The sequence below is a fragment of the Polyodon spathula genome, chromosome 3, assembly GCF_017654505.1.
Source record: "Polyodon spathula isolate WHYD16114869_AA chromosome 3, ASM1765450v1, whole genome shotgun sequence".
NCBI classification, from domain to species: Eukaryota; Metazoa; Chordata; class Actinopteri; order Acipenseriformes; family Polyodontidae; genus Polyodon; species Polyodon spathula.
Genome location: NC_054536.1, coordinates 39,079,969 through 39,103,218, shown reverse-complemented (window position 1 = coordinate 39,103,218; position 23,250 = coordinate 39,079,969). Strand labels below are relative to the sequence as shown.

At 38.5% G+C, this 23,250-nt stretch overlaps 1 protein-coding gene across 2 annotated transcripts in view; it reads left to right on the top strand.

Moving 5' to 3' along the window:
• The window catches only part of LOC121313081 (FYVE and coiled-coil domain-containing protein 1-like), an 85,110-nt gene extending 74,627 nt beyond the window's left edge, over nucleotides 1-10,483 (top strand). For both annotated transcript variants that reach the window (XM_041245227.1, XM_041245226.1), the window contains 3 exons: nucleotides 3,070-3,280; nucleotides 9,574-9,683; nucleotides 10,040-10,483. In XM_041245227.1, coding sequence (XP_041101161.1) covers nucleotides 3,070-3,280; nucleotides 9,574-9,683; nucleotides 10,040-10,115 — 397 coding nt within the window. In that variant the 3' untranslated portion in view covers nucleotides 10,116-10,483. The remainder of the gene's footprint in view (nucleotides 1-3,069; nucleotides 3,281-9,573; nucleotides 9,684-10,039) is intronic.
• Nucleotides 10,484-23,250: the final 12,767 nt, after the last annotated feature.

Sequence of the window (23,250 nt, the reverse complement as noted above, 5' to 3'; positions counted from 1 at the left end):
ATCAGTTCTTCTAGGTACACTTGCACAAAGTCAGGGATTTTGTAGGCATGATTAAACAATTATACCAAACAGGTGCTAATGATCATCAATATGTAGGTTGAAACACAATCATTAATTGAAACAGAAAGAGCTGTGTAGGAGGAATAAAACAACCAAACTCAGCTAACAAGGTGAGGTTGCTGAAGACAGTTTACTGTCAAAAGTCATACACCATGGCAAGACTGAGCACAGCAACAAGACACAAGGTAGTTATACTGCATCAGCAAGGTCTCTCCCAGGCAGAAATTTCAAGGCAGACAGGGGTTTCCAGATGTGCTGTCCAAGCTCTTTTGAAGAAGCACAAAGAAAAGGGCAATGTTGAGGACCGTAGACGCAGTGGACGGCCAAGGAAACTTACTGCAGCAGATGAAAAACACATCATGCTTACTTCCCTTCACAATCGGAAGATGTCCAGCAATGTCATCAGCTCAGAATTGGCAGAAAACAGAGGCACCCTGGTACACCTATCTACTGTTCGGAGAAGTCTGGTCAGAAGTGGCCTTCATGGAAGACTTGCGGCCAAAAAGCCATACCTCCGACGTGGAAACAAGGCCAAGCGACTCAACTATACAAAAAACACAGGAACTGGGGTGCAGAAAAATGGCAGCAGGTGCTCTGGACTGATGAGTCAAAATTAGAAATATTTGGCTGTAGCAGAAGGCAGTTTGTTAACCGAAGGGCTGGAGACTGGTACACGAATGAGTGTCTGCAGGCAACAGTGAAGCAAGTTTGGGGCTGCATTTCTGCAAATGGTGTTGGGGATTTGGTCAGAATTAATGGTCTCCTCAATGCTGAGAAGTACAGGCAGATACTTATCCATCATGCAATACCATCAGGGAGGCATCTGATTGGCCCCAGATTTATTCTGCAGCATGACAACGACCCCAAACATACAGCGAAAGTCATTAAGAACTATCTTCAGCGTAAAGAAGAACAAGGAGTCCTGGAAGTGATGGTATGGCCCCCACAGAGCCCTGATCTCAACATCATCGAGTCTGTCTGGGATTACATGAATGAATTTAAAAACACCCACTACTCAGTATGTGAAAAATGTCTTTAGTCTCAGTTTTCAAATTTTCCTATTGGTCTGTGTGAAAGAGTAATTGGGGTTGACTTTGTTGACTTTGTTGATCCAGAACATCTTTAGTAGGAACTCAACTTTAAAATAGGAAAGGCGTGGTGCCCTAACAGCCTCACTGTTTTACAACTATTTACCTGGTAAAGGTGCCTTTAAAGGTATTGTGTGGTACTTATTGTATGTCACTTAACATATCTCCTTGGTTATATTCCCATAGTGCCCTTACGTAGATGATCAATTAAAACAAAAAAATCCTAATATGTAAACAAGGAAACGGTCTAACCCTTATTAATTTGAAACAGATATAAAATACTGGAAACTGGAACTATAACTGTTCTGGGGTTACTTCTACGTGTATAGTCAAAGTGACCATAAAGATTTTAACCAAATCATTAAACAAAAATGACTCTGACTCTACTATAATTATGGTTTGCATAATATACCATATTCAGAGAATAGAAGATGGTATCTGATCAAATTTATAATTTTGGTGGGCATTGTTTTTGGCACAGTTTTGCCTATAAGTCATGACAAATAATGGAAATCCTATATAAATTTGTCTGACCGCAATGATTCTGGTAATGATTAATTTTATTAAGAGGTTTCAGAATTTATCACAGTTTCCTGTGGGAGTTTTTAGCTTTTGTAGGTTTGCAGAATTACCCACCAGCACAGTTTACAAGACTGTCTTTACTATGGATTGTCGAGATGGCAGTTTGCAGCATTATCCTGATTGTTTTTATATATAATTTTTTTTTATTCGTACATCATAGATGAAGTAGGGAATTACTTTTTTTCAACTTTGACTTTGAAAAACATAACTGCAGTGCGTGCAGTTCATAGTCCCTCCTGCAACAATGCTGATGCTCTGTTTGAAGTGAGTGGTGTATTGTGAGAACAGAAAACCAGCATTGTTGCTGGAGAGAGCATGAACTGGATAAGCTTCAGTGTACATACATTATTTTTCTCCTGGCAAACGCTCCCCGGTTGATATACTGTATGACCCATGATGTGTGATAAACAATCTTAAAATTCAGGGTACCCCAAGTGGCTCATCCAGTTACCGCGCTGCTTCTGGGAGCACAGGGTGGGTCACACAGCTTGGCAGCGCCAGTTCACGTCAAGGCTGTGCATAGAGGCCAAACTTTGCTGGGGACCCCGAGGGAGGGCGTCACATTGGCTCTGACTCTCCCAGGTGGGGGATGGGAAACCGGAAGGGATTGCTTCTCAGCAGACATTACTGGCCAGAAACCGAGCACATTCAGAGTGGATAAGAGGCAGGGCCAGTCTGTGCTCTGCATTGCTCGGCATAAAAGTGATTCTGGCGTTAGACTTGTGAGATTGGAGGATGCTCACACACCCTCAGAACATCAGTGCTGTGTGGGGATGCGCTACTGTGAGGAGAAAAAAACATAATTGGACATTCCAAATGGGAGGGAAATAAATAAAATTATAATTGGTCACTCTAAATATATATATATATATATATATATATATATATATATATATATATATATATATATATATATCATACAGCACTGTTCTATAGACAGTTCACTGTTCTATTTGGACAGCATTGCTAGAGCAGGAATAGCAAAAATATATTGCAAGGGCAGTTTTTCGGGTTTGGAAGCAGTGATTAATGTCACGATTTATTAATTACATTTTTAGAAATTAAAGAAAAAAAGCTCTATAGAGTTCGAGAAGTTGCCCTTCCAAAACTTTGAAAAAAACATACATGCATTGTAAAATAGATGCATAGATAAGAAATATAACATGTATGTTGTGAACTGTTTACATTAATTTGGAAGTACATTTGTTGTATTAGTGCTAGTCCAGTTAGTTCTATCTATTGACTGTGTTGTTGAATGTCACAAAAGTGATTTTACTCCTTCAACATCATCATCATCATCATAAATGATGTATTTTCAGTTTGTTCTCTTTGTTTGCAGGTTACGGGTCCCCCTGAATATTGAACAGATTGCACAGTTTGGAGATGGTAGTAGAGAACTGTTCATTAAGTCTAGCTGCTACAGCGTCATCCCTATTGCTGTTGAGGAATCTGGCCCCACCATTAGTTGGGTTTTTTCTTCTGAGCCGAAAAGTATCTCATTCAGCATTGTGTACCAAGAGTCGTCAGAAAGCCCCTTAGAACAGTCAAAGGTAAGCAGGTTCAGGCGTTTTGTTATTATATCATGGAATTTAATGTTCAAAATGTCGTCCTTTCCTGCAAAAACTTAGGTGTCTACAGGACAGTGGAAAAGCGGGTTGCAATGTGCAGGTGTAGTTGGTGCAGTGCTCAGGAGTAACACACACAAGACAGTGAAAATTCAGTAAAACAGCTCCTTTATTTGGCTGGGTTCCATGTCAACAACACTTAAATAATAAGCACAGGCTCTACACAGCCATTTGTATCACTCTGTGCAAAATAAGGGTTTCAGTCACAAAATAATATGACACTTTTTAACACCAAGCACAGACACGGTCACTTCTCCAGACAGTGAGTGCTTGGGTGCAGGTGGGGTGAAAGACAACAGTTTGTGGTGCAGTGTAGTCTGGGTTTTGGTGCTAGCTGGTAGCGGCAGCTCCTGGTTTGTGTTAACCGTCTAACAGTGACAAAAGACAAACACATAGCACAATCAAACAAACAAAGCACGAAATACCCACGAAAGTTAATCACTTCTGTTTCCTAAACAGATCCTTACAGTAACCACAACGAAGGAACAGATAGCTTGGCCACTTCCACTAAATACCCTCAGTCATGCCCTCTTTCGGTGGTGCGGCCAATCGCGTATCCTCCAATCCGTGACTGACACATCGCCTTAAGGTGATGACTTCTAGTCTTGTGGGTCTGCCCCCTTCCTGGATGGCCAGTTTCCGAATGAACTGCCACACCGTCCAGTACGGGGCACACTGTTCCTGTTACCCAGTGCTCTCACAGGTCGGGAGGGAGATTGTTGACTCGGATTAATTCACTCTCTGTCACAGGGACATACAGGTTAGCTTGCATATTGAAACAGAACCTGTGAATTTAAGCAAATGATCTGAAAATTTACGTGGTCCCAGTGTTGGCAAAAGGTAGGGCTGTACTATTGTACTTGACACTAGAATTCCTTACATTTTTAAAACACAAACTAACCTCAGGACAATACACAGGTAATTTGCTAATTTTAGAATTGCAAATTACCAGCATTGTCCAGAAATGCTAGGAAGTGTTGTTGATAGTTTAGTAATCCTACTGGGCCAGAAGTTAACCAATGGCCCATCATGGTGAAGGAGGTGCTATCCTTCAAGGGGTCCTATCTGCTTAGTGAACATATTTATTCATGTAATATGCAATATAACAGTATTTTAGTATTTGTGCAAAGTAAACATATATTTAATGTATTTAACATGTATGAAATATGTTTTCTTTTAACACATGCTTCTAGTCAAAAGTAAACCTAGATTTTTATTTAACAATACCTTTTAAAGAACAGCTGTAACAGGAATATACTTACCTTTTCGGTTTTTACCTTTTCCTTGTCCAATGTAAGAAAAATGATCTGAACACTGAAATTGAGTTTTTTTTAAATACATGTAAATTGAGAATTGCCTAATATCCTTTTCATTAATGTCTATTTAAACACAGCTGTGGTTTTGGTATGACACGGTGTACATGAAAAGATTGGAATGATTGTTCTGCACTTACACTGTTGACAGGAAATTGTTTGGGATATTGCTCTGCTAGTTGCTTAAAACTTAATTTTGACAAGTTAAGTTCTGTGGAAGTATTTACCTTTATTTGACATTTGCTCACTGCTTTAACTTTGCACTAAACCAATTCAACAGCTCTTTTCCCATTTTCATGCTGAGTGGAAGCAAAAGTCAAACCTCATGGGTTCCAAGACCGCCATGACAAAATCACATCCCTAATTTATTGGTATTACTATTAGTAGCATCATTATTAAACATCCCCTTAAGGGATTGAAAAGTAGTACATATTTTAATTTAAAACACTTTGGACTAAATGACTTCCAGTAATAATGAAGTAAGAGTTGTGTCTGTATTCAAGCTTTAACATTTGCAAGCAGAGAAGTGGTTAGAGTGTCAGACAAGCAAACAGGAAAAACAATGACACAATTTAAACGCCTCAGTTTCAAAGCTATGGTTGGGTAAAATTTTACACAACAGAACGTCTATAAATATATTCCTTGTATAGGGCCAATGACGTGTATGTGGGATCTTGCTGTAAGGTACATGTTGTTGACATGCTTCAAAAGGCGACTTCCTTTCGTGACAGAGAAGTGTATGTGGTGTAATTAATCTCAACAGGCAGCACATCTCATTTAACCTCTTTAACCTCAAAAACAAAGTAGATGACATTTTTTAACAGTATTTTAAAACTAGCATCCTACCCTGAGAGTTTTGAACCAGTTTCACTCTTTGGACTAGACCCTGCCTTAGACCTGGAGCTAAATGAAAGATAAAGGATCCATGGATTTCTGTTATTGTTAGCGACATTCAGTGCACCCAAAATTATGTAATTGCTAATAAGAATGCTTTCTAAAAGTAGGGAAGAATATTAATGTTGCACTTTGCAATGCTAATATGCTTCCCCTGTCATTTCCCCACACAGTGTTTACTTGAACAGTTGGTAAACATGGCAAATAATGATCAAAGCAGAAATAAAACACTAGCAAATCATTTAGAATAGAAATAATAGGATATAAAACATATTTTTGGTATAAAGTTAACCTTTAATACTTCATTCATTGTTCTCTTTGTAAGAAGGTATATTATTCTTGAGGGATTTCTTCTTCTGGGGAGCTGTTTTCCAGGAACCAGTCGAAGAGGGGTGATGAATCTATTATTGTTTATTTATCTAGTTTTCAGTTTTTATTTTCCATCTCTCTCCATCACTTTAAACATTAATTAATAGTTGCTGAGCCTTAACTGAATACCAAATTGTTTAAATTAGCGACGCACTACTAGAAACTAACGCAATCAGTCAATCTTTATTTCATATACAGTGCCAAGAAAAAGTTTGTGAACCCCAATGATAATTATGGAAATTCTATAGGCTTACCATGATAGCCTTCTTGAATCAAAACCAGTATTTTCTTAAATATCCGATAGGGTTTATAGTAACCAATTCCATGTCTTTTGAAACAAAATGATGTATGAATTAGTCAAACAATGAGTAATTAATATTCAGGGTATGTGAAAAAGTAAGTGAACCCCTGGTTTTATCAGCTCAATTAAGGGGATAATTAGAATCAGGTGTTTAAATAATTAGGTAGATGTTCAGGGGTGAGTATGAGAGGCCCCACCCTATATAAAGATCAGAAACTTTGTGAGTTTGGTCTTCACCATTCAGGTGTGTGGAAACACGTCATGCCACGATCAAAATAAATCTCTGAGGACCTCAGAAAAACAGTTATTGATGCTCATCAGTCTAGAAAGGGTTACAAAACAATTTCTAAGGATTTGGGGCCCCACCAATCCGCTGTCAGACAGATACTCTACAAATAGAGAAAGTTCAAGGCCACAGTCACTCTACCCAGGAGCGGTCATCCTACCAAAATCTCTCCAAGAACAAATCGGTAAATCATCAAGGAAGTCACAAAGAACCCCAGAGTAACATCCAAGGATCTGCAGGCCACTATCGCCTTGGCTAACGTGAGTGTTCATGACTCAACTATCAGAAAAAGACTGAACAAAAATGGTGTTCATGGGAGGACAGCCAGGAAGAAACCACCGTTCTCTAAAAAGAACATTGCTGCCTGTCTGAAGTTCATTAAAGAGCACATAGATGATCCACAAAACTTCTGGAGCCATGTTCTCTAGAAAGACGAGTCAAAGGTAGAACTTTTTGGCCTCAATGAGAAACGTTATGTTTGGCGAAAACCAAACACTGCAGTCGAACAGAAGAACCTCATCCCAACCGTCAAGCATGGTGGTGGGAGTGTAATGGTTTGGGGCTGCTTTGCTACCTCAGGACCTGGACGGCTTGCCATCATTGACACAACCATGAATTCTGCATTGTATCAGAATATTCTAGAGGAGAATGTCAGGCCATCCGTCCTTAAGCTGAAGCTGAATCGAAAGTGGGTCATGCAGCAAGACAATGATCCTAAACATACAAGCAGACCTAGAAAAGAATGGCTGCAGAAGAAGAAATTCCACGTTTTAGAATGGCCTAGTCCTAAAGTCCGGACCTAAATCCCATCGAAATGTTGTGGGACCTGAAGCGAGCTGTCTGTGCAAGGATGCCCTCAAATGTCACCAAGTTGAAGCAGTTCTGTAAGGAGGAATGGGCCAAAATTCCTCAAAACCAATGTGAGAGACTGGCCAACAGTTACAGGAAACGCTTAGTTGAAGTCACTGCTGCTCAAGGGAGTGCCACCAGTTACTGAATCTAAAGGTTAACATACTTTTTCACACATGGATATTGAATGTTGAATCATTTGTGGATAAATAAATGTTGAAAAAGTATCATGTTTTTGTGTCATTTGTTTAGTTAGGTTATTTCTATCTATTATTAGGACTTAGATTAAGATCTAATAACATTTTAGGTTTGAAATATGTGAAAATCCTAAGGGGTTCACAAACTTTCTCGGCACGGTAGTGCCTTTCATAGTGGAACACCATCACAAAGCGCTTTACAAGATGCAGTAAACACAGGAAAATCCATAATACTTCAAGTAAAGAAATGCATAATACATGATATACAGTGGAACACAGTGGAAATGAATAAGCTGAATTCGGCGATTTGAGCCAGAATGAAATGCAGGTGAGATCAATGCACATTATTTGTGAACTTAATCAACATATGAGGTTAAAAAGCAACAACTTCCTTTGGTAATTAGTGTTTGATTAAGAAAGCAAATCGGCTCAAAGTATGTTTAAAGGGACATCACGTGATCAAAAATAAAACCCAAAAAGTAGACGCCCTATATATGTGTGTGTGTGTGTGTGTGTGTGTGTGTGTTCTCTTTCAATACTTTTAACTGCTAGGGGCACTAACACCTACTTCTAACTGCTAGGGGCACTAACACCAATGTGAACGGGCAGTGTTGTGGTGCAGCCTTTAACAGCTGTAAACATATCAGGCAGAGGCGAAATGTGGCAGTTTAAGCACTCTTCTGCATATTTATTTACAAACAAAAAAACAACAAAAGCTGTTCATTAAATAAAGGGTACTGCGTCTTTAAGTATCGCACACTATATCTAATGGACCCCAGACAGAGCAAGTATAGAAACAAGTGGAATCACTGACAGGCACAGCTGCTGATGCTGGGATGGCAGGTAATCGTCTCTGGGTGTTACCTGCTTTCTGGCCGGTGGGATATAAAGGAAAATTGTAGTCCTTCCTTTTGGTTTGGTTGATGTGCTCTGCTCCTTGCCCTGGGTTCGACTCAAGTGGAGAGACTGTTCCTTTTATACACCTGTGGCCGGGCTTGATCAATTGTTAATTAAGCAATTAAGTCTCAGCCACAGTCTACACATGTGTATTTGGCAGGGATAGTATTAACCCTATTATCCCTATCAGACTGGAAGAACAACAATATAACAAGGCTTGCACCCTGTCACACTGTTCTTATGTGTATTACAGTATAGTGTGTTCCTATGAAGTTAAATGTTAAAAGTAATTATTATACAGAATGTAGCCTATATAAAATATTCTCTTTCTGGTCAGTTGCAATAATTGAGTTTTAAAATAATGCACCTAGCTAAGATGTAATGAATATTACTGTAGGTTAAGCTTAGCAAGTCAATAACAGCAAAAGAACAGAGTAGCTCAAAAGTGAGTCACAAAGGTGGCATGTTTGCATCAACACACAGCACTCAGCTCTTGCATTGGCTGTTGCTGATGACCTCAGTTGCATAATTAGTTCTGCATTGTAAGTCAGGCATACCCCGTTGTGTAAACCTAAACAAGTAGAATAATAGGAACTTTTTTTTGTTTGTTTGCTTGGCTTAGGATGCAAATCACAGTGTTTTCCACTCAAGGTTGAGGTGTGGTAGCTGTGATTTACTGTACATTTGAGATTTAGGAGGTGTCCTGAAACCAGGAACGTCCGCAATGCTGATAAAACCCAATGTAGGTGGCAAAGCATGTGGCATCAGGCAAACAACGCCTGTTAGCACCTTTGTTGTTCATAATCGTAATGAGAGATTTGCTTGTCCTTATCTTCCAATGCAGAAATGTATTTGGCCTTCTATTGGTTTTTGTTGTTTTAAAGGGCTCCAATTGAAATTATGTAATATGTGCATGTCACAAAAGAAAACAGGTACTACAGAAATATATTGTACATTTGGTGTTGTTTGCACTGGTTACAGCAGAGATGAAATGTGGCATTCTGTGTATGGAATAACTGGACCCAGGGCTTGAAACTCTGTCTCCTACTTCTGAAGCACTGCCTCCTTATTACCACAGGAATCAAAAGTGTTTGTGTCTAATTCATTCACAGGTTTTAATTCCTTTGACTCGATGCAATTCCCACAAGGAAACAATTCAAGGTCAACTGAAAGTCAGGAATCCTGGTTCCTACATGCTCATATTCGACAACTCATTTTCCAGGTTTGTCCTTTTAAAAAATACAAGGTATATAATACTGCCTGCTGGTTACATCGTCGTTTTGATTATTAGTGTTTACTTTAAATTATGTTTATTTATAATTCATATTTAAGCAATTGTATAAAAAAGCAACTTAGCAGCACAAAAAAAAAACAAAATATGTTTAATAACTAGCTGAACACTACTGTATACAGTATTGTATTTAATTTTTATTTGGTATATAATGTATTAATATCTGCCAGAGCAGTCATTACCTATGTATGAATGACCTTGTATTTTTATTAAATGCACTCGTCAAATGTTCTTTTTTAATATTCTAATTTGTTAACTTTTTTCTATAACATTTTTTTTTTTTACAGATTCATCTCAAAGAAAGTTCATTACAACTTGACAATTGAAAAACCCATAATCTACGATGGAAGTGATTACCCATAATATGGGAATTCTTCTTATTTATTGTTTTATTTTTATTTTAAAGCACCCCCATCCTTCTTATGCCACAGTCTCTGGGTGGTGCCAAGTTCTGTGTGTGTGTGAAAATTAAATATGCAGTTAGAGTAGGGGATTTTCAAAATATGTACTTCTCAAATACATGAGGTTGCATCAGATAATCCTGAAAAGCAGTAACACCACCTTCCAGGTGCACCCTCTTGTGTAAATGCCAGCCTCATAACATATTGCAGAAAAAATCCAAAATAAAACTCAACAAAAACACTTAGTAGTATGTAGAGATACATAATCTCATTCAATTTGTAATGTACAGTATATACAAACCCTTGATTCAAAGGGTCATAAGCCATTGATCACAATTTAAATTTTCTATATATAATATATATCTATATATATAGATATATATAGATATATCTATAATTATATATATATTATATATTATATATATATATATATATAATATATATATCAATAATATCGATATATATATATATTATCAGTTATACATATATACTCATATCAGTTATTATTTTGATTGCTGCTCTGAAGACAACAGGGCAAAATGCATTTACAGTGTCTACTGAGCCCTGCATATATCAATAAATAATGAAAAATAATGTATGTATTATTAAGTTATAAAACATTGGGACTTTATTTTTATGATGTGTCTTTGCTCAGTTAGCAGCTTAAACAATATCCAGTATACTGCCACTGGATAAAAAGAAATTGGACTGCTTATTTTATTTACATTGCCACTAGTAACCCTGTACTTGCTGAAGTGAAGTGTGTATGTCTATATACACACACTATGAATGAGAATATGCCTATAAACTGTATGTGGTGTGTATTATTCTATGTTTTAAAAAGTATATAAATCTCAAAACTGAACTTTAACATAATTTAATTGTAAAAGCTAGTAATGAATAAGTTTGTGTAGCAAACATCAGTGTTGATGACATAACACAGTAATCTGTTAGCTTGCAGTGGGCTTGTCTATACACTGAATGACTTTTTAGCACTTTTTAGCACCAGGGTTTGTTAATGGTTTTATATAGATTATTAATACTTCATATTGATTATTAACCGATAAAACTTTTCTGAAAATGTAGTGCTGTATTTTCTTTTTTTTATTACCAACTGTTGTATTTGCTATATTTATAGGAATCTGATAACACTAAAAGACTGTTGAGCTTGTATTTATATCCTGTAATTTCCTATTGGATTTTCCTATTGAGATGACCTAAAAGGATAAATCTACTACAGCAGCTAGCAATATATATATATATATATATATATATATATATATATATATATATATATATATATATATATATATATATATATATATATATATATATATATACACACACACACACACACACAATACAAATTGTATTTTTATAAATGCCACCAATATGTGGTCTTTTAAAGAAAACATTTGATTAAAACTATATATGCAATGTTGCACACACCTTTTGAATAGTATAATAATTGTTTTAATCAAAAGAAACAAAAAAGCCTCTTGATCCCAAAATGCTCCAATAGTTATTTAACTTTAGTCGTTCAAAGTACTGACATGTGGGTTTCAAGAGCTTTGGCATTTGTCTAATTTAGTAAGCAACAGATATCATACAATTTCCATTTTGGGGGGTTGGAGAGGTGGGATAATTATCGCAGTCTGTCTTAAGTTTTTGAATGAATTGACTGTTTGTCTCAACATACAATAAAGAGTGTTGATTATTACTGTGTAATAGTGTTCATTAAACATCCACTTAAGGTTAACTTGTATGAGTTTGTCAGCCGTCTGCCACTGCACCTACTACTGGTAATCTCATAAATAGGTGTCTACCTAAATCGAGATTTCATGGAAATCGGGAAATTGAGTGGTCACCGCGAAATTCACCTCTTTTAGGGGGCAATGCATACCAGACAAGTACAGAGAGAATGTTTAAATTAACTACTGCACAACACAAGCGACGCAAAGTACATATCTTTCTTCTGTAGATAGGCTTTTATTCCTTCACCGTCCTGTGTGCATTAAACTTAGGCAAAAAAAAAGGTCCTTAGACAAATAACATTCACAAAAAAATACTCCAGAGTGGTTAAAGTTGTGTCCACGATGTTTTAATCAGCCTGTCGGTGTGTCTGTACTGGCTTTTCTGTGACCTGTGCTGTACAAAGTCAGTGCTGCATTGTTTTGATTTAGGTTGCTAAAAACTAGTTTTCAGCATTGGCGGTAAAATACCAGAAATGGACGACAAAGCAAAAAAAGCAAAGTGTATTTCGGCGGATGATCTTGTCAAGATACCTCCCAAAGAAACTGTACATGCAGATGGAGGTAATAGTTTTGTACATCTTGTAATGTGTCTGGAGAAAATACAATTGATCGCTATTTAGCTTCAGAGTCACACATTAAACAAAAGGCTACTGCAGAGGCTGCAGAACAACGCTTTGAGATTACCTTCATCCTTGGTACACAGATGCTTAAATTACAGCTGCAGAGACAGTTAATGTAAGGTATACAGCTGTATTCATAGATTTGTTGTTTTTTTTTTTTTACTTACGTTCAATTACCTGTATTGTCCAATAAAAATTCCACTATCACATTGCTTTAAAACTCAGTTATCAATGATACAGATCAAATGTTTTGACGTAGGGTCATTATAGTTGTCCACATTTGTATTTTACAAATAATCTGTCATTCTGGTCTCTAATTAGTTGAGATAAATAAAGCCACATTTTCAGAACTGCAATGATTTATTCAACATACTGTAAATGCTGAGGTACAGTAGATCATAGTGGAGGTTTTCAACAAGCTATGATTGTAATGCAAGTTGTGGGACTCTTGCACTGATTAGCTAACATAAATAGTGCAGAGGTGTTTGCTACAGTATGTCCACACTTGAAAGTTATTTCATACTGATAGTTACATTGTGCAAAAGCACCTATTTTCCCATTTCCATACAGAAATGTATAAACCCTAAACTATAAAGCATTACATTGTAAGATAAGTAAAAATACTGAACAAAATACTAAATACTGTCCACACTCACTTCCCAGCTCCCATTTGGAAATTTAAAATTCCTCAGGTAGATAAAGTACATTCTCCTTATTTGTATTTCAGACAGATGCTCACAACAGAGTGCATAGAAAACTATTGGACAGTCAAACTTGTATGCACTTCAAAAGAAAATAAACTCACCTTTGATGTTCACTGTGAAAATAAAAGCACTTCTTCCCTTCAATGATAATTCTATCCAGATAGCACCTGAAGACCACCCTAAGAGGTCAACCTATTCAAGATGAGGCTTGATCAGAAACAACTGAACATCATTCCAATGGATAAGAAGCTTTGTGTTGATGAGCAAATTATACCTTTAAAGGAATCAGTGTGTTGAAGTGGCTGTAAAATGTTTCTGCTCTGTGACTCAAAGGGCATTGTGTACAACTTCAACCTTTACTGTCAGAAGATTACCCCAGTAAATGAAATGCCAGATATGGGTGCCAGTACCAATATCATCTTGACACTGGCTAGCATAATATCCCAGAATTAAAACTTAAAATTGTACCATGACAACTAGTTCACAAGCATAAGCCTAGAAGTGGAGTTGGCAGAGAGGCCTATACTGTTTGGGCACAGTAAGATCGAATAAGTTGAAGGGATGCACTCTGAAAACTGATGCTGAGCTTTAAAAACTAGGACAAGGATCACATGGTGAAAAAGTAACATCAATTGAAGGAGTGAACTTGATTGCAAGCAAATGGCAAGACAAGTGCTCAATAACTTTGTTAAGTATATTTTCTGGCATCTACCCCGCTTACAGTCTCAAAAGATGGGACACAAAAATTAGAGAGAAGATTGATGTTCAATGTCCATCCTCTGTGTTGGTGAACAGTAAGTCAATGGCCCGCCTCATTCCCACCACGTTACCTTACTGAACCAGGACTTATTAAACCAATCCAGTACCATATCATACCAACTCGGTGCTAACGTTGCCGTCCCAGTTCCGACTTGGTATTATACCGTGCTACGGTCACCAAACCAGTACAGAACTGCCCCGTTACCATCCTGATTCTGACCAAGTACCAACAGGTGCTACAGTCAACTAACCAACCTGTTACCATCTCAGTTCTGACCGGTACCATACTGCACCGTCCCAGTGCTAAAATCACCAAACCAGTACCAAACCGACTCGGACGGTCCCTCTCTGGTACCAAGCCGGTCTTGTTCAGGTCTTGAACAGCCCTGTTACTGAGGCAACACCTATACATTGTTACTGTACACAGCACTGTTATTTGCATAATGCCTGAGTTTATCCCAGCGAGACATGCAAGGCCAGTATGCCTGTTGAGGACAAGCACTGCAGATACTCTTCCTGCCTGGGGTCAGAGCATGCAAAGGAGGAGCTGGTGTTCCTGTCTGAGGACGTGGAGTCTGACAGCATATCCCCTCTGACGGAGAACTTCTACCACTGATCAAGATGGCTGCGGCAGTCTTGCAAGTGCCCTGGCCTAGTTGAGATAAGGCGGTCCATCTTTGATGACGAGTCTACCACTTCTCCAGTGTGTGTGTACCAGCGTACCCAGATTTTTTTTTGGAGAGCCCGTCGTCCTGGGGTCACCCAGCTACAGCTCCTACAGGGTGCACGATGCGGAGAAGCTGGGTCTGGCTCAATTTCCACTTGTGGAGGCTTCAATTGCCATGTTGGGACAAGCACCTAATTTAGCGCTGCACATAATCAATAACAAAATGTCAACATATACTGACATAAACTCACCTCACACACAGTAATGCCGGAAATTATAGTATTATAGAAAAATGTTGCATTGCCAGTGGTTCACTGAACAGATCAAGCATCTGTATTTAAAAAGACTTGAAATGTAAATTAAAAAAATGTTTTTCTCATGTAACAGTTGGTAGTATGCTGAGATATTTTCACTTGGCCTGCCAGGTGGAACAGAATAGGAAGTAACACCCACTCTGTTATAGTTTGTTATTATTGTAGATAAACTAGTACAATGTCACCAGTTATTCCCAGAGGGCTCAATTGGCTCTGCTTTTTTTTTTAAAAAAATAGTTTTGAAAATGTATTTTTAAAATGAATGTTTGAGAATTACAAACATTCACTTTTCCAAATTTCTGCTTTGTTTGCTTGGTTTTCCATCTACTGTTCTCATATTGAGTTGTATAAGCTTGCAGCGGACAAATACATTTGGCGACTTGGCCAAGATAGAATGTTGTGGAAACAACTATTGTAGTATTCAATCATTTGATTGCATAGGTTGCAATTGTCTTGTAATATTTCGCATAGGATAAAGATCTGGATCATAGATGATGGTGTGTGTTCTTGTTAACATTCTCATTCCCTTTCAATTTGAAGGTGACCACCAACCAATATTTTGGCATATGCCTGCCATAGGTAGGTATTCGCTGAGCATTTTATGTCAGAGCTGCCGATAGGCCCCTCTGTGGAGTGACGTCTTTGGTCCTGCCTGCCGAGGGAATAATTAGTCATTCCACGTAGCTCACTTCCTCTTTTGTCTCTCTCCTACAGTAAGGTATGCTTCTGTGTCACTTTTTCGAAAGAGCTCATCTGAGTCGACTACAGTTCCCTTGCTGCTCTCGTGGAATCAGCGGCTTCATTTTGAGTGTCTTTTTCCTCCTTCTTACGGTCTGCTTCGCTTGTGTTGCAGGCCATCTATTCTTGGCTGTCCGTCGTATACCATGCTTATGTTTTCGAGCACAATGTCAGCCGTCATGGGAAGTGCTGCAAACTTTTTGTAGGTTCCTTGGGTAACAGTAGCTGAGCCACTTCGGTCCATGTTCAGGATGCAGGCTGTCTGATATGATATCGATATTGTTCGATATATAGATAATAATTTCCATAATGCAACATCATTGGGATTAAAAAAAAATCACATACGCTCTCAGAGGCATACTTTATATTGCTAATACTGCTAAATATACAAATGCAGTAAAATCAAGTTTACTTTATATTAAGATACAACAAATCCTATACATAACAATCACTGTTAGTCTCATAGACAAAAATCACACAAAGTATTATTTAACCATTTTATTCCATTGATTGCCATTTTTTTCTAAGAACCCGATTAACAAATGTGTTTAAAACATTCAATAGCTAGAAATCAAGAAAAACAACAAATCTATAACCTGTGTATCTCTCGTATGCTTTACTCCTGTTTCTTCACCTCCTCAGAGTGGTGAACTGGGTGGAGAGAGAGAGAGAGGAGGGGGGGGAGAGAGGAGGGGGGGGGGGTCCCCACCCATCAGAATGGCAATTCCATCCTCAGGTGGTGCAGCACATTTGGGATTGCTTTGGGGAAGCCCAGGTCGATCTCTGTGCCTCAGCAGAGTTGACTCATTGCCCCCTGTGGTTCTCCCTCCACCATTGTGGAGCCAACGAACGGCCCCAAGCACTTTTATACACTTTCCCGCTGATACCGCTGCTCCCTGCCTTTGTGGAGAAGGTCAGGAGAGAGAAAGCAACGGTTCTCCTGGTGGACTCCAGCTGTGGGTCTGGCCCCTGAACGGGACCGTCTGTCCGCCTCAGGGCTCTCAGATGCGGCAGTTAGTACACAGCAGAAGCCTCTCGAAGCAGCGACTGGCCCATTGGATTGTGTACACAGTATTGACTGCTTATAATAAGATGTTGCCGAACTTCTTTTTATCACTGTTTGGGCTTATTTTGTGGTAACAATGGTACTCAGCAGCTGAATAGTCAATTAAAGTTTGTTGTTTAGAAGACAACTTGGTTAAATGCAAATGGTTACTCATGGCTAATACATTTCAATACTGTTCTACCATATCATTAACAGTATGCTATCACATCATGATCGTTGTTATAAGATTGTTTGTTACTATCACTTGTGTATTTCTGCTACTCTAAAGGTATTTATCAAACCTTTTATGGTATTACACCCAAGATAGTCCTCATGGCAGTAGCAGTTAAGTAACCCACAGCTTTAAAAATTAGACATTCATAGGATTTTAGCAAACAAGTATTTCAGCTATTGCACCAAAATTGAATAATATTAAGTCTCTTGTCACTTCTTTATTAAGCCCCCACCCCAAGACTGTGCCAATTGATTTCCTGTTATTGGTGCCTTTTCAATTTTTAATCTTAATTAATGTTAACCAATGGGTTCAACTGATGTATTTCAGAGTTCATTTTTTTGCAATGAGAAGTATAGTTATTAGCAACCCTACATGTACATAACGTATAAACTGTGGTGAGTAGATCGTTGTTATATGAGAAACTAGTCTGTCACTCTACACAGAACTTTCACTATTACTCCACATTCTTGAGGTGAGGTTGACGAGCAAAATCTCAGACAGTGTTAATAACCGTTCAGTGTTGGCATTACGGTAACAGTCACGCTTAGTGGTGTGGTGTTACTGAAAGGTAAACAGTGCAACAGATTTCCTGTCTAAACCTGTTTCACAGTGAATTTCAGAGATTTACTGCTTTACAGTGTTTAACAAGACATTTTAAAACTTGAAAATATCACTGGTATGTAACAATTATTGAAACATACTAGAAGTTCTATTCTTGTTGCGCTTTTACACAAATCATAGAAGACCTTAATACTATACCTATCACACCAGAACAGTTGTAGTGTATTATAGTTCTATTTCATGTCCTACAGACATTGTTGATGTGGGCATTGATGTGTTTAATGTATAAAATACATTGAAGGGTCTTGTGAAAGGCTGTTCTGAAGATTTTTTTTTTTTTTTTTTTTTAATTTAGTAGTCACCAATTGTTTTTATAATTTTCTCCCCAATTTGGAATAGACAATTATTTTTAGACTCAGTTTACCGTTACCGCCGCTGACTCGGGAGGGGCAAAGATGACACACGCTGTCCTCCGATGTGTGTGCCGTCAGCCGATCGCTTCTTTTATACAATGCAGGCCGACCATGCAGCCACTTCACAGCATCAGAGGACAATGCGGCTCTGGGCAGCTTATAGGCAAGCCTGGAGGCATCCGGCCAGACCACAGGGGTCACTGGTGCAAGGTGAGAACACCCTGGCCAACCTAAGCCCGTGGGCGTTCCACGGCCAATTGTGCGCCGCCCCTGGCAACTCGGTCCCTGTCCACGGTCAGCAGTGGAATAGCCTGGACTCGAACTGGCAACATCCAGGCTATAAGACGCCTTTACCAGATCCTCCACTCAGGAGCCCCTGAACATTTTTAGAAAGGGTTATTCTGACATCCCCTGGAGGACAGCTCACCAGTTAGGAAATTAACATTTTAGGGTTGCTATTATAAAGTAGGCAGAGTGAAAAAAAAAAAACTGTTAGTCTGAGGTAAGAAATCTGCTTGTAAATATCTCCTGTGTTGACCTGGATAACCAAATAAAATTACTAATCAATCTGGTTTGGGTATGTGTGAATGAACATAAAACCTTTAATTACCCCTGAACTCATTGTAAAATGAACTGTTGCATGCATAAACACTGAGGCCCAAATTTATAAAGGGAAAAAAACGACCGCAAAAAGCCACATAAAGTGCGTGTTCAGTACAGCCACACTCAGCGTCAAAATAACGACCTATTTTATAAGACTAATTAGATGAAGCAGGCGATTCCGCAATCAACCAATTTAAATACCCCTCAACGCAATTGGCGGTGGAGAATTACACACCTCACACAATAAATAGCAGGTTTTGGTCAACCCTGCATGTGTAGGCTACACATTCCAAAAGAAAATGAATGGCACACAAAGACCACAGCCTGGTATTAGCCATGGTGATGAGGATGCTCAGAAGCGAAAGCTGAGATTTTGGTACAGAAAGTACTTGTAACATATCATATCTGTATGGTCTATATGGTCGTGAAACTGTATTTGCTCTTGCTACAAATTATCTGCATCATCTGTCCCTCTGTCCTTTTTTTTGCTGTTTTCTTCCAAACTTGAATTTAACAATACTGCCTGAACCAGTATTGTTAAATACCAGACAAAAAAATAAATTCTGTACATTAATAAAAGAACAGTGGATGATGAGCCCTCATTGTATATGAGACTTTTTCTTTCGTGTGCCTTGGAATATCATTCCATCTTTTATTAATCCCCTCCACCATTCTTTAAATAATGCCTACACTCTCAGAAGTAAAGGCTCTAGATAGAACCTTGCTTTGCCACTGTGGGGAAATCTTTTTAGATGCTTCTAAGAACCTTTTTTACTTGGATTCTATATTCTGTATTGCAGACTTTCATTTTTATCATGTAAGCTATGAAACATGTATTGAAAATTGGAGTTTGCAAAACAATACAGTATTATGAACTGCAATTTACAAACTTACTTGATCAGAAGGTTAAAAAATGAGTTATTTGCAAAATGTTATTAAACATTTCTTTGTCCTTGAAAACAGTGTCTCCTTGCTGCAGACAACCACATCACCTTGCCTTTTATATAGCCTACTGTCTACTGTCTGGAAAAAATTGTAGACATCATCTACGCATATGGAAGTGAAAGTTTTGGAGTTGAAAAAAGGAAAGAAACAGTACAGAGTATTCCTGGAAAGTTTAGGTGGCAGCAGGAGATTGAATGCTTAGTTAGAGAAAGGAGGCAGCTGAGGAAGCAATGAAGAAGAGCAGAACAAAGTCAGAAGGAGGGACTCAGTCTGTTACAAAGGGTCATAAAAGATAAGCTTGCAACATTGCGCAGAGCTGAGTGCCTATGGAAACGCTACAAAAAGAAGGAGCGTGCAAGAACTGATTTATAAAACTTTTAAAAGAAGTTATTCACTCGTGAGAAAAATGGCACACTAAATCATCTAAGTTTGAGCTGGAGAGATATTTGAAGGAAACACATATAGATTCAAAAAGACAGGAACCTATGTCAGTTCCTCGACATCCCACCTATCAATGAACCAGAATACCAAATGGAGGACTGTGCACCTAAGTGGAAAGAAGTAGAGCAAGCTGTGAAAAAAGCAAGGTCGTCATCATTTCTGGGGCCTGATGGAACCCCAGAGCCTTAGAAATGGCTTTCTAACCCTTTCTAGACTGATAGGCATCAACAACTTTTTTCCAGAGGTCTTCAGGAATTTATTTTGATCGTGGCATGATGTGCCTCTAGAAGCTGTGTGCTGATAACTTTACTCTGATGGTAAGGGCCAAAGTTAGTCAGATTTATATTGGGCAGGGCTGGCACAAATCAGGTCTGATTGTTAACCAAAGTATTCAAACAGCTGACCATAATTATCCCTTTAATTGGGTTGAGTTAACTAGGGGGGCAATAATTTTTTGACACCTGAAGATTGCATGTTTGATTATCTTGCACACCAAACAAAAGAAAGAAGCACCAAACGTTGGTGTCATTTTTTTTCTCTCAGACTTCCTCTATATACTACTACAACCCACAAAAAGATCTGAACAAATTTAATGTGAAAAAATGTGCAAAAGTGAAGAAAATCAGACAGGGGGCAAATACTTTTTCATGGCACTGTATATTATATATATATATATATATATATATATATATATATATATATATATATATATATATATATATATATATATACAGTGCCTTGCAAAAGTATTCAGACCCCTGACCAATTCTCTCATATTATTGAATTACAAATGGTACACTGAAATTTCGTTCTGTTTGATATTTTATTTTTAAACACTGAAACTCAGAATCAATTATTGTAAGGTGACATTGGTTTTATGTTGGGAAATATTTTTAAGAAAAATAAAAAACTGAAATATCTTGCTTGCATAAGTATTCAACCCCTGTGCTGTGGAAGCTCTCAGTTTGCACTGATGAAAGAAATTGCCCTAACGAGAACACAATTACCTTACCATTGGCCTCCACCTGTGAACCATTAAAGGTCACATTTTCTGGATAAAAACCCCACTGTTGAAGGATCATTGGTAAGGCTGTGAATCTGAAGGAAAATGAAGACCAAAGAGCATTCTACAGAAGTTAGAGATAAAGTAATACAAATGCATAGATTAGGGAAAGGGTACAAAATAATATCCAAGTGTTTGGATATCTCAGTGAGCACAGTTGGATCAATAATCAGGAAGTGGAAGCTGCATCACACCACCCAGGCACTGCCAAGAAAAGGCCGCCCCTCAAAACTCAGTGCTCAAACAAGAAGGAGACTTGTGAGAGAAGCCACAGAGAGGCCAACAATCACTTTGAAGGCGCTACAGAGTTCAGTGGCTGGGAATGGAGAAATGGTGCACCAGTCAACCATATCAAGAGTTCTGCATAACACTGGCCTGTATGGGAGGGTGGCAAGAAAGAAGCTGTTACTCAAAAAGTACCATCTGAAAGTACATCTGGAGTTTGCCAGAAAGCATGAGAGTGACCCAGCTGCGATGTGGGAAAAGGTTTTGTGTTCAGATGAGACCAAGATAGAGCTTTTTGGACAAAACTCAAACCGCTATGTGTGGTGCAAACCTAACACTGTCCATGCCTCAAGACACACCATCCCTATAGTGAAGTATGGTGGTGGCAGCATCATGCTGTGGGGATGCTTCTCATAAGCAGGGACTGGGCATCTTGTTACAATTTAAAGAAGAATGGATGGAGCAAAATACAGGAAAATACTGCAAGAGAATCTGCTTCAGTCCACTAAAAAACTGAAGCTTGGGAGGAAATTCACCTTTCAGCAGGACAATGATCCCAAGCACAAGGCCAAAGCAACACTGGAGTGGCTCAAGAACCAAAAGGTGAATGTCCTACAGTGGCCCAGTTAAAGTCCTGATCTCAATCCCATTGAGAATCTGTGGCACTAGTTGAAAATTGCTGTCCACAAGCGTCGTACAACCAACCTGAGCAACCTGGAGCAAATCTGCCAAGAAGAATGGGCCAAAATCATTCCGATACTGTGTGCAAAGCTGGTACATACTTACCCCAAAAGACTTAAAGCTGTTATTGCAGCGAAAGGTGGCTCTACCAAATATTAATGTTTGGGGGTTGAATACTTATGCAAGCAAGATATTTCAGTTTTTTACTTTTCTTAAAAATATTTCCCAATATAAAATAAAATATTGAACAGAACGAAATTTCAATGTACCACTTGTAATTCAGTAATATGAGAGAATTGGTCAGGGGTCTGAATACTTTTGCAAGCCACTGTATATGTATTATACTGTGGAACAATATAGAATGTTGAATATCTACCTGGTTGCTTCCATCATGAAACTCTTATGTCATTGTGACAGAGATCGAATGGTTCTTGGTGTTAGATCTCCCTCCCAACCTGTGAGGGCACTATGTAAAAGGAACAGAGTACCCTTAATCAAATGGCATGACAATTTATTCCATATGGTAGGTGGAAGTTGGTCATTTAGGAAGGGGGCTGAGTTACAGCACCCAAGCTCAATGACTCGGACAGGAGACGGCATGGCATCCGAGGATTGGAGGATCGGATGCGCTCGTTAACCTAGGGGTCATGAGCAAGGGTATTAATAGGGGGCTTAGCGTAAGTGATCAGTTCCTTTGTAAATGGTTAGAAACAAACCTAAAAGGAGACCTCTGTGTTACTGAGAAATGTGAGTGTTGTGTTTTGTTAGTTTGTCTAGTTGACTGTTTGTTTGTCTGTTTTCTAAGACTACTAACACCTATCCGGAGCTGTCACCGCAGGCCAGCATTAAATCCGGACATCAGCACCTCCCTTTCATGGAGAAAACTGTCTTGCACCACAAGCACTAACTCACTCCTTGCTGAAACAGTATATGTGTTTTGTGTTGCATGTTGGTGTAAACGGGACTTTAGGTTAGGGGTCAAACCTGGGGAATTGCAAACAAAGTGATACACGCCGCTGTATCACTTTATAACATTTATTATTTACAGTTGTTTGTCGTAAGGCTCTGGACATTGAAACCATCAATAAACACCCTTGCACCTTGAAATCATTGTCTGTGTAATTAATCTGCTCTGCACTGCACTCACCTGCAGCCACTCACCACTTTGCCACAGTCATATATTACAGGGTCAGCTATATATAGAACATATTAATATATTAACTCATATTAAAAGCAAGAAGATAGAAAATAAGACAGGACAGCATTTGCAATGCTGTAATGTTTTTTCTCAAAGCCCAAAGGTATTTGACCCAAACAAAGACTACAGAC